We start from the raw sequence: 15,685 nt of genomic DNA, 5'->3' as shown, positions 1-15,685 counted from the left end.
TGATTTATCTCCATCATTGACTTTTACACAATCGCGGCAGAGTTATCTCCGTTATCTGTATCTAACACCAATGGAATATAAGAGAACGAAATCCAGTTTCCAAACCGGTATGAAAATGATGATTTGTATTTTTTATCTGCGACTCTTTGTACTGAATTCGTCTGAATACCGAAGTACTTACCAGCCGCGCGTATTGACTGAAATATCATCTCTTCGCCGGTCTCTGCATTGACAGATTTAATCGCTCTCATTCCAATACTCTTGAACCGACCAGTCCCTCCTCGTGCCGAATTCTGGCTTTGCGTGATAGTTTGAAGGTTGTGCAGGGAATTGTTCTGAGGATCTCCGTCAATATGATCGATCACAAGACCGTCTTTAATCACCCCAAAGAAACATTCGAATACGAAATGATGACAAAGATACATTTTATTCCCAGCGCTGAACCTTAGATAACCAGAATTACTAACAACACCAACTGATTTTTTGAACCTGCAATTTCTAACTACACCATTACAATTTTTCTCATAATTCTTGATTAGGGGATGTGGGACAAATTCTTGGTTCATTTCCATATAATGCATTTGTCTAAATCATAATTTGTCTGAGAACTTATTTAAATAATCCTCTTCGGATTTTATAACTCTGTCACTGTCATTAACTTTTTAACATAATATCTTTTAAGTTCCCTGTATAACTTACCACCACAACGAGCACATAATTATGTTTTTCTTCGTAATCCAACACCACATCGCAGGCACGGTATTGGTCCTAAGCTTCCACGGTGAACGCTCTGTAAGTGTTGTCCGCAGAATTCGTTTTTACAGGATTTATTACAGCGAGTCAATGAACCGATCATCAACCATTTGCATTGAGACATTATATATAATATTTTTTATTTAAATACTTGTTTGAAATATAATATGAGCGAGTTCGATAGATTGTCCCGAATCAAGCCCTGGAGCGCACATAAATTTAATCTCGACAGAATATCTCCCGACCTACCGATGCGAGATCTGGTTGATCCGAAAAATAAAGGTTTGATTAATAAAATTCACGGCGCCAAGAAAGAATTTCACACAGATGGTGCATCTCATGTATGGTCAACGTTCAAGATTATACGCAACGGTGTCATCGACGCTACGATGAATGACGAACGAGCAGCAAGTATCATTAACTACATTGATAATCGCAAATATCTTTTCAGAATAAAATTTGTCGTGCTAACAGAAACAGGTAATTGGATTATCCGTGACAAATATGATCCTGTGCACAAGGGTGAAAAAACTGTCGTATTAAGTAAAGATTCCAAACCAGGACAAACAATCAAATCCTGTCAGAATTTTTTCGCTTGGTAGACATAAAAACACTGATATGGTTTATGTTACTCAGCGATACACACAAATACCAGAAGTGATCAGAGATAACTGTAATATTTTAGTCATGTTTAATGAAGTTGATACGCACACGTTGCGAAATATTCATCAAACTTGGAGTAGCGGTGACATGGATATAATTAAATTCAGAAATTTCTTTTCGCAAGCACAATCAACCCAGCACGGGTTTATAATAATAAATTTACATGATCCTAGAACAAGATATCGTATTGGACTTGATACAATTTTTGGATAAATTGATAGCAGCAGAGGGGGCGGGACCTCCGGTATGTAAACACAACTCTCGGTCAGGTTAGTAGTGACCTTATTTTTTTATTTCGGAAGAAGCTTATACTTTAAGCAAATTAGGTTTCAGACAAGTGGTCTGTTCGCCCCCTCTGCTGCTCCCCCTAATCACGATCTTTTTCAGAAAACACCTTTTTTCTTGAATGTTTGTTGAAAGCAAATATACAGTCATCATAAAAAATAAACTTAGCTGATTGAAGATACGGTGGCTAAGATTTTGTATTTTTCTCCTTGCTAATCATTTCTGTTGCAAATCTAGCAGTTATTTTCAGTCAGTCTCAATTCGCTATAAATAAAATTCCCCATCCTTTATAATGTACTTTTCCTCTACCAACTTTCCGAAGTTGACTCTCAGACACTTATCAGCAAGGATTGCACAGTCCAGCATATTCACATGTGGACCCCAAATCAACACATGTTCTTATATCTGAGAATGAATGGAGATATACCAGTTTGCATTGATCTTAGTTGATCTTGAACCATGAAATGATTCATCTTGTTGGAATTCCATCTAATATATCGGACTCTATTTTCTGGAAGCTCTCAATTAAGGTTTTTCTAAAGAAATCTTTTTTATTGTGATGGACATAGCAATATTTGTTGCATCTATGTACATATGCATCTTCATTGATTCTGATGCAAATATTAAAATCCCCTGCCCCCCCCCCCCCCCCCCCGTGGCATGATATCCTCGCCTTCCATTGATCCATCTTGAGAACTCAAAGTCTTTGCAATCGACTATATACAATCAAAACTGAGTTACTCAAGTTCATGAAATGTCACAAAGAAGTATAAAGTCATAAATATTTTAAACATTTAAGTAAAATGTGATTAAAGCACTGCCACAATTTACACACACATTTATACATAAAATTCTTAATACATTTCTTTCACGAGGCTTAACTCCTCTGTCTGCGTGGGTTCGAGTCTCGGATTCGGCTAATGTGGGTATGTGAGAAAGCTTGCCAGTAGCTTCTCGTGGGTCGGTGGTTCTTTCTGGGGTTTTCCCGGGTTCTTCCTCCACCATTAATACTGGATGCCATGTATAGCCTATCGTGTGCTGAAAATGGCGTTAAACCCTACAGCAACAACAACAACAACACTAGGCTTAACGACACACCGTGCAATCCATTGTAGAAACTTGATGACTTATATATAAAGGCAACATTCACGTTCACTTATAACGTTAAGCCATTAATATTACTTATCAAATACGGTCATTCTTTATGGTTACTTTGATAGTTATCGGATTATATAATATGACTTTAAATCATGGGCCCTTGTCTAAAACGAACGCGACCAAGACGCCGGCCTGTATTCTATGACACGTCCATATTTCCACGTGCAGTGTGCGTATAGGCGAGGTAGATAATGTTCTTTCTATTTCATCGATTTTATCGCTATTATTAGTACAATGTCCTCTTCCAATTCAATCACTATACCGTTATCTAGTGCGTGCAAAAAAACAACAGTGTATTGTCCCATTTATCTCATACAAATGCTTCTTTTCCCATATCGTGTGTACCCTACATAATCCATCAATTTAATGTTATTTAGTTGCTTACACAATATATTCTTATATCATAATGATCCTGTTTTTGTTATCCATAACAATATAAGCATGTTTGTTTTGTTAACGCACGCCGAATTAATGCGGGCTCAGATTTCGCTTTTGCTATACATTGGTATACTTAGAAATATGTCACATGCCTTATTAGGGATTAAACATTGCTTTAAAATCTATTTCTTTTTCAGTTCATTGATTAGGAAATTAAAAAGATATTTCTTTGCAACAATTACAGCGTCTGCTTTTGTTGCTGATATCTTCACGGTGAAGACATATACATGGCACTATCGATCGCAAAAATCCAGCTGGGTGGGTATAAAGTTCAGAAAATATCATCATTTTAGGAATGAATTCGTGACGCAACAGTTTGTTTGACGCTGTGGTTATGGTTCTATATATATATATATATATATATATATATATATATATATATATATATATATATATATATATCACATAGTCGGTACACTTTGTCTACAGTGTGTGCAGTTTCATATTTGGTTATGTTATACATGTGAACATATCACTTTATGCGATTCTGATTGGTCAAAATAAGCCTATGAAATATTGTGTAGTAATCTCTTTACTGATTGACTGCGATCGTGGGAAACTTTTTTCAACCCCGCCTTCTGGAATTTTTTGTTTTCATTAAACATTTTGGGCCACCATTTTTTTCATTCGACTCAAAAAAGGGAATTGGAAATAAAATGGTCTCGTCTGTTTCAATTTTGCCAATTTACCCCCACATGAATTTGCTATGTCATGTATAATATATCATAACATGAAATATGGCAAAAACCCCAAGACAAGAACAGTAACAAGTAAAACTACCGGTATTGCTTAGATGATAAAGAGTGTGGGGGTGGGAATAGATGGGCGGTATATCTGTAGCATGAAATCAACCCTATATACAAGCTTGGTTTAAATGTGAACTTACTGAAGTAAATAAACTCACCATTGTTCACAGAACAATGTAGAAATAAACAAGACACCCCTTCCAACTGAAAGAACTTTATCCAACCCCAGCGTATTTACGCGGTAAATATGTGATACAAGTCCGACTCATAAAGAGATTTGTTTACTTCTTATGTACAATCTAATGTTATAAATCAAATACAGCAAATATCCGGTCACAAATACATTACAGTAAATATGTATATTTCTGCATCCAGTAATCTTCTTTTCACAAAAATATCGCAACAATGTGATGTTTAATTGTGATGTGGAACTTGAAAGTAAACATAAACGCTGTCACTGTTGCTTAGGCCAACTCAAACCGGTACTGTGCAAAAAGCATTCGATCGAATAGAACATGATTTCATTTTTTAAACTTTAGAAACTTGTGAATTTGGATCAAATATAGTTAATTAGATCAAAGCAATGTATAAGAACCGGTAACACAGGGTTGCTGCTGTCGATGCTGCTATACGTTATAGTAATATAATCTTTGAATATAAAAAAATAATAAAAATACGGATATACTGGGAATTGTAATGACGAATTTGAAAAGAAATAATTTAAAACTATGTTACATGCAGATGATTGAACAAACTTTACCAGATATGAATTATCCTTGAAACACCTGCAATATAAATTTGCACAATTTGGAAAAGCCTCTGGTTTAGCAATTAATCATGACAAAACAGAACTTTTATTGAAAGGAAACTGGAGAGGTAATCCTCCTGGTTATCTCTAATTTAATTAAAGACCATGTAAAAGCGTTAGGAACAATATATGGGGAAACTATACTCACTTGTACTATCGTGAGTTACTAATTAAGATAGATGAGCAGACTGCAACTTGGTCGCACACAACGATGAACTTAATAGACCGAATACAGGTTGCAAACACCTGCATGTACAACCAGTTTAACTATATAATGAATACAGTACAAGTCACCGAAGCCATGGTAAATGTCATAGAAAGGAATATACTGAGCTTTATTTGGAACAACAAGATTCATTGCTTAAAGGGAAACTTTATATATAGACCCAAAGAGAAAGGAGGGCTAAGCATTCCAAACTTAATTATTAAACAAAAAGTACATATTCTGAGCAGGATTAAACATCTAAACAGTGCACCTAATATTCCATGGGAATCAATTTTTATATACTTTTATGGATACCTATGCCGCTTTAAAAAATAATACATTAACTAAGCTCCTGGACCCTACGGAATGTTGTAGGAAAACAAGATTTATTCTGCACATTTAGAGATAAGACGGAAATAGGGGAAATATTAATTATATATATATATATATATATATATATATATATATATATATATATATATATATATATATATATATATATATATATATATATAATTTTTTTAATTGAAACATTATCTAAAGATAAACATGAAAAAGAATAATGTCAACCAAATCTGAACTGGGCAGTCATTAGAAGAATTTGGGTAGGTATGGGATCGGCCTCCATACAAAGCAGGCTGTTCTTATACCTGCACGATAAATAGATAGCAAGTGAGGTCGCCTTTAAGAGACATCTTATAAGAAACGTACCGCCATGTAGACTCTGTGCCAATTATGTGTATGCGTGATTTGGACTTTTAAGGTAGCTTTAACAATTTTTCAGTCATATCGCAGTTTATAGTGATGTCTAGCACTGGGGCATCATGCACCAGACATGTTCCACCCAGTCACATTACCCTGACCAGTCATAACACTAACCTCTTAATGCTGAGCGCCAAGCGAGGCAGCTGTTAGTACCATTTTTTAAAGTCTTTGGTATGACTCAGCCTGGCATCGAACTCACGATACCCCGCATCCGAGGCGGACAGTCTAACCACTAGGCCACTGGAACGGTTATGTAGAATGTCTAAAGGCATCTATTAAATTATCAGTTTCTATAAAGCTGAATATGTTTTGCAATAGTTATAAAATGTTTTTATGGGGGTATCCTGCTCTGTGCGTTTCTTGTATTAAAATTATGTCAAAGTGTTTAGATTATGCAATAATTTTGTTAATTTGATTAGTAATACCGTTGATATTCACAGTCATGATTTGTAGGTTTATTCACTCTCTCTTGGCTAAGTCAAGAGTAGTAAACTATATAACGGTGTTAAAAAGATAAAATGTATGAAACGTATATATTTCTGTATATAGATTTTTAGTAGTTAGCAGTTTTCTTCACCCTTTATTCTTCAATGCGTATGATTCTGTTTTTGTCATCTCTTGCTAGGGATACGGTGCGTCGTCTTGCGGATTTCTGTTCTTTTGTCTCTACACGAGATTCTATCATTTCTAGGACCTTCTTGTCTGGGGATCTGTGTTTACGTATAAATGCTACTACTTCCACTTCCGTACGTGTTCTAGGTGTAGATGCATTCTTTTTACTTTTGGATGGTTCTTTGGGATCTGATGCATTGATGCCACATATTTTGTCTTTTTGGTCTTTGGTATTATCTCCCTTTTTCGAATCAGTGAGATTAAATGGTGATTCTGTTGTATCTTCAAGGTTTGTTGCCTCTTCTATTGACGTTGTGGTTGGTTTTGCATTGGTAGGGCTTGCCTTCATACTTTCTCAAGCTAGGATGTTGTCTTTTATTGATGTTGTGGTTGGTTTCTCATTGGTAGAGCTTGCCTGCACACTTACACATGCTAAGATCTTGTCTTCTATTGACGTTTTGGTTGGTTTCTCATTGGCAGGGCTTGCTGCACACTTTCTCTGACTAGGATGTTATCTTCTATTGACGTTATGGTTGGTTTCTCATTGTTAGGGCTTGCCTGCACACTTTCGCTGACGTTGTTGTTGGTTTCTCATTGGTAGGGCTTGCCTTCACACTTTCATCGACATTCTGGTTGGTTTCTCATTGGCAGGCCCTGCTTGCACACTTTCGCATACTAGGATGTTGTCTGTTTGTTATGGATTACTCTCTCCAAAATATGGTTCGACCAATATAAAATACGGAGCAGGATTTTGTCTCCACCAGGATTGTTTCTTTCCCCTTTTCCTTTTGTTGTAATTTCCTGGCTCTTTGTCTGGCTTTCTTGCTTTGATCCACAGACTCCCACTTAGCTGATTGGTCTGGAGTGGTTCTATCGCAACTGTCTTCTATATCTTACAATTGTAAGTCAAGGTGTGTTGGCGACTTTTTCCTCTTCCGTCTTTTTATTTTTTCCTTAATCTTCTACGGGTTCCGGGACTCTTTGCAGTGCATGCTCTTTGTCTGCATCGATTGTGGTGGCTACTGCAGCAACAGTTTTGGGTGATGTGTGTTGCTGCATCTGGTATTGGCATTCACGAGGAAGATGGCCTGTTGCTCCTAATCGGTTACATGTTCGATGATGTTGGTAACCTCTATACCAGGAGTTTAACATGAAACCCAGAACGTATTAAAATGGTGGAATCGTCTTGGCATCTTCCGGTGAGACACTCATTATCCTCACCCCTATAAATACTAAGGTGAATCCCCAGTAGGCAGCCATATTGGATTTCAGTACCTTTACTCCATATTTTTTCTTTACTTTTATTTGGAGTTCTTTCGTCAAAACGTCCAGTGGTAGTCCCGATAAGTAAACTTCCGTCAGTTTTTATCCTAGTGGCTTAACAAGTGGTGGTGGAGCGTACATCTTTATTGGTTTCCCTCTTAATTTAATGGATTGGTTATTCGCGTATACGGGGACTTCACTCTTGGAAAATAGGAGGAAGAGCCCTCTGCCTCCATTTTGCAGGCCCATTATATCGCTGGTTTTGTCCCTCTTGCTACCAAGTGTTGTAATACTTCTGCTAGTCGCGGTCTCTCGCTTTCCGTAAAGCTAGGTAAGTCCAGTACTTGGCAACCAGGCGACCTATATGCAAGCATAATCCTATCTTGCTCAGTTTCGTTTATTGCTGTGGGAAAGTATGGTTTGATTTTCCCACCTTGTTCTACATGTACTATGTGTGAGTTAACCATAATAGAAAGGTGCAACCTATCCAAAATTTGGATGAATACATGAACGAAATACTGGACAAATTTAAATTTGCACAATGTAAATAATGGCTTATAAAGTAAATAATATCAAAAAGAAATTTGTTATACAGTCTAGAGATCCTCGGCTAAATCTATATACAATCACAATTGATGTATGAACGTATGTGAGATCTAATACAATCACAATTGATGTATGAATGTGTGTGAGATCTAATACAATCACAATTGATGTATTAGCGTGTGTGAGAACAGCTCACTAGTGCAATCCAAACGAATCCTTCTTGGATGAAATAGCTGGTCACTATTTGACAGACCTTACTTCAAGTGTCTTCGTCGTGCTTGAAACGAGACGTGTAAAAGTTGTTGATTCATTGTGAAACAATATGTAGATCTTTGGTGCTAATTAAAGGAAACACCTCCAGCAGATTAGCGAACTAATGGTCAGGACAACAAATGTTAAATTCATTTAAAAAGCTCTGTTTGTAAAGGCAGTACCAGTACAAATCACGTACTATCATCTAAACGTATGTAGCTTAGCCTGTTCTAAAGAAAGGTGTGGAATTGGGATTGCACTCATAGCCTTGAACTTGCTTACTTCCTGCGTGTATACGTAGTACTTGTTTGACAAACAACAACTGACACAGCTTGGAATATAGTTTTTACCAGCACACGGAATAAATGGTGTCTCAACACAAATCATTTCTAAATATCATGGAGAACTGTATGTGGATCGTTTTTGTTGGTAAGTCGATTTTAGATTAATATCTTTACAGATGAATTTGGAACTGAAACTTCGATGATATTGTTTTTCATACTTATGTTTACAGTTTACCTGTGAGATTTTAATATCCGTAGTTATCGCTGCAGATACGTGTTACAGGTAAAAATAAACAAAACACTATAAAACTTCATTAAATGTTGTATTGTTGTTGTTGTTGTTGTAGGGTTTAACGTCATTTTTCCATACACAATAGGCTATACATGGCGGCCAGTATTAATCGTGGAGGAAGAACCCGGGAAAACCCCGGAAAGAACCACCGAACCACGAGAAGCTACTGGCAAGCTTTCTCACATACCCACATTGGCCGAATCCGAGACTCGAACCCAGAATGTTGTGTACAGGAACGATATATATATATATATATATATATATATATATATATATATATATATATATATATATATATATAGAGAGAGAGAGAGAGAGAGAGAGAGAGAGAGAGAGAGAGAGAGATATGTGTGTGTGTGACAGAGAGGAAGAGAAATAAAGAACTGACGGAGGATAAATGGAAGAAGAATTTATTCCATTAATTCTGATTAGCATAGCATTTAGTTTGCAAGTTTCTATGCATATTTTAGGATAACATATATTCAAAGTGGAATAGGAACTTTAGAGGATTTCCTGCAATTGAAATAAAAAAATCTTTTGTGGTTTTATGTTATTTTATTTTGTGTAAACCCGTTTCATGTTGTTATTTTGTGCAATAATCATTTATGTTAATAGTGTTGTGACATTTGCATATGCATTTTAGTTGTTTCTAGGCAAACTTTTCTATGCTCCTACTTGCTTACTTGTTGTGTGTACGATGTCTGCAGTGTGGCAGCTTATAGTGATGTCTAGCACTGGGGCATCATGCTGCAGACACGTAGCATTATGTCATACCCAGTCACATTATCCTGATACCAGGCTGAGCGTCAAGCGAGGCAGCTGTTAGTACCATTTTTGTAAGTCCTTGGTATGACTCGACCGGGGATCGAATCCACGACCTCCCGCATCCGAGGCTGACGCTCTAACCATGGCCACCGGAGCGGTATACTTGATGTTGTAAAGCGCTTGAAACTTAACGTTTAGATCAAGCTCCCTATGAAGTTATTATTATTATCATTAATATTAAAATAGAAATTAAACCATAATATTTGCTCAGAATCAGGGAAAATGTTAAAATTAGCTAACATTGTACATGAAACACATACAAAATGTGTGGACTAGCAAGAGAATGTCGTTCTCAATGAAACCGGAAGCACGTGATTATGATAAATCAACGTTAATTTTCTCTCTCTCTCTCTCTCTCTCTCTCTCTCTCTCCACTGTGTAGGGCAGATTGAGGTTGCCCAGTTCACCATCACGTGCTAAATTCAGAGCCTGACATGTTCTTTTCTACTTGAAATGTTAGCTGACTGAAGATAATTTCGAACATTAATGGTGGCCGCCATGTATTGCCAATCGTGTGTAGAAGAGTGGCGTTAAACCCCACCACAACTAAAGCTCTCTCTCTCTCTCTCTCTCTCTCTCTCTCTCTCTCTCTCGCAAGCGTATGATGATAACAAAGCTACCTGAATATAATTTCTTCATTAAATCCTGCAGATCCGGATGGTCCCTCGCCACGCTGTGTTTTTGTCCTTTGTTCACAACTTAGAATTAGGTCAGAACATATTGGTTGGCTCTGTGATAAACACACGAAAAACCCCACTCGTCTATTATTTTGCATAGCTCTGAATTGTCATATCTCATTTTTGTAAATTGCGCCTAGTGATTCTAACATGTATGATTCCATGATTTTTTCTTAGGTTTTCTGTTAAGTGTTTGTTTTGTACATGTACGGTGGTTTTACTTCCTGGAGATTTTAATGTGTTGATTGTTGATATAAAACACTTTTAATCATTGCAGTAGTAAGAAGAGGCACTGGGTGTTAAGTGGAATTAACATTATGCGTTAGGTACCATTGGGGCACGAAATGGACTCAAAAGGGAAATAATACGTTTAAAATGTCCATGTTTGTCTATATTCTACCAAACGAGATTTTTAATATATATAGGTTTATAGCGAAACACTATTCGTGCACTTGCTGGTGTATAAAAGACTTTTGTATACATTTTTGATCTTGTGTTATATTAGAATAACACTAGGTGGGAATAAATAGGTTCTCCAATTCAAAACCAATAAGATCATCAACAAACTACGAAACAAATGAACAAACAAACAAACAGTCAAACAAATAAACAAACAAACAAACAAACAGACAAACCAATAAACAAACAATAAATAAATAGATAAATAAATAAAATAGAAATCTCAGTTTTCCAGTGCACATAGAAAGAGCATTTTATTAAAGCATTTAATCATATATATATATATATATATATATATATATATATAGTCTTTAAATGACGCACCACCATTTTACCAGGTAAATATTGACCGCACTGAGAACGGGGGCGGGGGGGGGAGTAAGTATATCTCAATAATTGAAACGCATGAAATATGATATTGTTAGAGCTTAATGAATTAGAGTTTATACAAATAAGTTACAACTGAGGCTAAACATACATATATATTAATTGAATCTATCAATTTATGGAAGCTAGTGAGAACATGCGGTGAATAATATTCTTCATCATCTGCCCTAGCATCCTTACTCTGGAGGAACAACATTGTTCAAATTGTGTATTAAAAATGTCAATGTCCACATGTTAGACCTACCCACTTTATTGTAGATAAAAAAAGCTGTACCTTGAGAAATGAAAACATAGCGTTAAAGGTGGAAATTAGCATAAAAACGAGAGTCCCTCGGCGGGACAGACGCTGAACTGGCCGAAAGAGGTTCCAGAAATGATAAAACTGTTTCTTTCTTTTTCATTATGGGTAAATATGCATCATAGTAGTGAATAGGGATAGTATAGCGACAATGGGAATTAGCATTAAAAACACCCTTGGGAAAATATAGCGACAATGGAAATTTAACATGGAGAAAAATCGTGGGAACATATAGCGACAAGGGAAATTAACATGGGAATAAATCGTGGGACTGTTGAGCGACAAGGGAATTGAATATGAAGAAAAATTGTGGGACTGTTTAGCGACAAGGGAATTGAACATGGGATTTTTTTTTTTTTAAATTTAAATTTAAAAAAAGGGGTAGGCAATTGAAAGGCTATCTCTTTTCGAGAAATATGGCTGGCCCTGAAAAGGGCCTTTGGGTTTATGTTAATATGCCCTTAACATAAAGGGCATCTGTGGCATCTTCTTGTCCTCAAGCTGCGTCTTACAGCAGGGCCATACAACAGAGTCCTCTTGAGGCAACCTTGTCTCTCTATGTAGACTCTTCGTATCCACAAACTGCTGGTGGTCCTGTGGACAACGGTCCACTTGGATCGGACGTACATGAGCATGTCCGTCCTGAACATCATCGTTGACACAAGCGTTGAAGAGTGCACATCGGTCCACATGTTGAGGCGCCGAGAACAGGTGAATCAATGCAGTGAACTGCGCTTATTTATAGGTACAGGAAGGATTGAAACGGATTGAGTTCATTCACCAATCCGAACACGCGTTACAAAATTCAGTCAGCCCGCATCCACTCCGAAGAGAGCAGTCTGTGACGTCTGTTGGTCTATATAGATTCGCTAGCGCTTGTGTGCAGTCAATCTATGCGACAGTGATTCAACATGACGGAAACTCAGAAAACGATCCATTGGGCTGCACCAACAGGGGAGACCGCCCAAGGGAACCCGGACTTACTTTCAGAAGAGGTGAATTGGGATTTTGTGGATTTTCTCTCCTCGCAAGAATTTGTTCCGGAACCTTCGTTACCTTCTTCATTACCGCAAGTGGAGAATTTTAGACAGAGACAGAAAGAAGAATTGGAGAAATTTATACAACGACAAAAGGAAGCGGAACAGGCTTTTCTCCTATAGCAACAGCAGCAAGAAGAAGAGGTAAGAAAAAGACAACAGCAACAACAGCAAGAAGAAGTAGCAGCAAAGAAACAAGAGGGTGAAAATCAAACGGTCACGGTACTGTTGGACATTTTAGCGGAGTTAAGAAGTCTGAAACAAATGTATCAGACTTCTTTATCACGACCGAAGAGAATACGACCTTCCCGAGCTAAACACGTCAACCCTGTGACTAAGCCTACCGTACCACCCTTAGTGATTTCAACCCAATCATTATCATCATCATCAACATTACGCAGTCCAGAAGTAGGCCTTGGCCGTGGCAAAGGCATAAGGCAGTTAAAGTTGATTGCTTAAACTCACCCCTACACCGAAATAAAAAAGGCCCTTTTCAGGGCCACCCACATTTCTCGAAAAGAAATACAATTTCAATTTGCCAATAACTCAAAAAAAAAAAAAACCCACCCATTTTACCCTTATAGTACCTGTCTATGTATGAGTGCGTGAGTGTACGTTCTTATTTTAAAATCAAAACTCAAAGACACTTACCTTATATCATTAATCTATTCTTTTATCCAATTTTTACAATCCAATTCACAATTCACAACACAACACTTAAATAAAAGTTCATTGACTTCTTCTTTCTCCTTGTTTAGTCTCTCTGTTTTTTCAATTTCTTCACCGTCTTTTCCTCATTTTCTTCCCTTCTTCTTTTCTTCTTCTCCTGTTTCTTTGCCTGTTGTAAATAGAATTGCCTTCTTTCTTCCTCTTCTTCCTCTGAAGAATCCCTCTCTTCTTCCGAAGAATCCCTCTCTTCTTCTGAAGAATCCTTCTTTTCTTCTGACTCCTCTTGTTTCTTTTTTGGGCAATCTGGAGACCAATGTCCTTTTTCTTTACAATAATAACATGTATCTTGACTTTTGTCTTTTTTAGTCCCTGTTTTTGTTCTTTTTTGACGGTCTGGACACTCTTAAGACCAATGCCCTTTCTTCTGACAGATATAGCAAGTATCTTGACTTTTATCTCGAAAGGAAGGAGAGTAGTCCGTCGGCTGGTCTGAAGAGAATTTTCTAATGACCCCTCGCAAAGCTCTGACGAAACGTTCCATCTGGTTAGTCTCTTCCATCGTTGTGCTCGACTTGAGAGTGAAATGAATAGTGAAAGGACAAGACACACACCCTTTTATATACGCTGGTCTGCTATGACTATAAAGTAGCTCATGGTGTTTGAACTTGAGTCATTTGACTTTTTGCTTTCAAGATGAAACGATCTAATTCATTCGAGAAGAAAGAAGAAGAAAGTAAGAGGCAGAAACGTGATCTATCGCCTCGTACCAGGGCTGAAATCTTGGCACAAATTCATGCCAGTGATTTTGAAGAGAACATGAGTGAACCAGAATCAGAACCCTCTAAACCAAGTTCACCACCCTTAGTCAACCCTGAAAAGTACTATTCCATTCGAGAGACGGAAAAGCGCTCCTCTAGAAAATTTAGAACCACGGCTTACAAATACACAGTGAAGTTTAAAGATTTCAAGGCTGAAGTGCCGTTAGAGAAAGCAGAAGGGTTCATCACTGAGGTGTGGGATTCTTTGCTCACTGCACTCAAGCAACAATGTCAACCCAAAGAAGACGATCGCTTGAGACTTTCCATACAACACGACGGTTTGAAATCCCCTGTTTGGATCGAGTTTAGCACCCCTGCAGAATTGACCGCTTCCAAAGTCATGGACAAGATTCAACACGTGCAACAATCTAATGACCAGTTTGACATCACCGATGGAAAAGCCACATTGGACATGACCCACGTCTCTCCTCCTCAAAGGACCGGACGCAAAAAGATGTTATTGGTGAACGACCTTCGCAGCATTAAGCGTAGCCTTTTCCAAATTCACAACCCTCATGACCAGATGTGTTTAGCCCGTGCCATCGTGGTGGGACGAACCTATGTCAACAAGAACGACACGGTAGAATGGAAAAGAACCTGGAAAACTATTCAACGATCCGATCGAGCCAAACAACGACATGAAGCAGAACTCCTGTTACAACAAGCCGGACTGTCCAAAGACACACCCTGTGGCATTCCTGAGATGCAAAAATTGCAAGATGCCCTAGCTCCACGATACACCTTGAAAGTGCACCCTCAAGAAGTGCGCGGACCTCTGTTGTTTCGAGGCCAAGACTTTAAGGACGCAAAATACATTCATGTTTATCATCACGATGACCATTTCGATACCATTACCAGTATCACCGGATTCCTGGGATACGGTTATTACTGTGAGAAATGTGACCATGGTTATAATAATCGAGAGCAGCACAAGCATTGTGGATTGAAATGCTCAGGATGTTTGGCCTCTTCACCCTGTCTGAGCGAAGAACCAGTGCCTTGTTCGACTTGTCTGCGCACGTTTGTCAGCCCTACCTGTTACCAACAACATCTGAAAACGCAAGGTTCACAGAAGAAATGTGCTTGTCAACTCCTGAGATTGTGCCCTACGTGTGAACAAGTCATATGTACCAATGCTGCCAAGGCACACGTATGTCGAGGAAAGAAAAAATGTCACATTTGTCACCACATCGTGGACTTGGAACACCAATGTTACGTGCAAAAATACCAACCCCCACCAGAGAAAGAGGACGGTCACAAGAAGAAAGGCAATTTCATCTTTTTCGATTTCGAATGCATGCAATAAACCGGCATTCACATTCCTAATTTCTGCGTGGCTCATCGAGCGTGCGAGAAGTGCATTCAAGAACCTATCTTCAGTCATTGCCCTCACTGCAGCAAGATTCCTGGAGGGCGTGAAAAAATCTTTCGGGGACCGAACACGC

At 37.9% G+C, this 15,685-nt stretch overlaps 1 protein-coding gene across 3 annotated transcripts in view; it reads left to right on the top strand.

Moving 5' to 3' along the window:
* Nucleotides 1–15,685, top strand: part of LOC149775943 (uncharacterized) — a 151,727-nt gene that overhangs the window by 68,445 nt on the left and 67,597 nt on the right. Inside the window, exon 1 of one of the 3 annotated variants that reach the window (XM_089941053.1) lies at nt 8,679–8,923. The exons of 1 other annotated variant lie outside the window; for it this stretch is intronic. In XM_089941053.1, the coding sequence (XP_089797179.1) occupies nt 8,860–8,923 (64 nt within the window). In that variant the 5' untranslated portion in view covers nt 8,679–8,859. Of the gene's footprint in view, nt 1–8,678; nt 8,924–15,685 lie in introns of those variants that run through there. One more of the 3 variants, XM_089941051.1, reaches the window with a different exon arrangement.

Source organism: Sinohyriopsis cumingii, chromosome 18 (assembly GCF_028554795.1).
Source record: "Sinohyriopsis cumingii isolate HCF-2022 chromosome 18, ASM2855479v2, whole genome shotgun sequence".
In the NCBI taxonomy this organism is placed as follows: Eukaryota; Metazoa; Mollusca; class Bivalvia; order Unionida; family Unionidae; genus Sinohyriopsis; species Sinohyriopsis cumingii.
The sequence above is the reverse complement of the archived record's forward strand: the minus strand, read 5'-3'. Positions and strand labels throughout refer to the sequence as shown.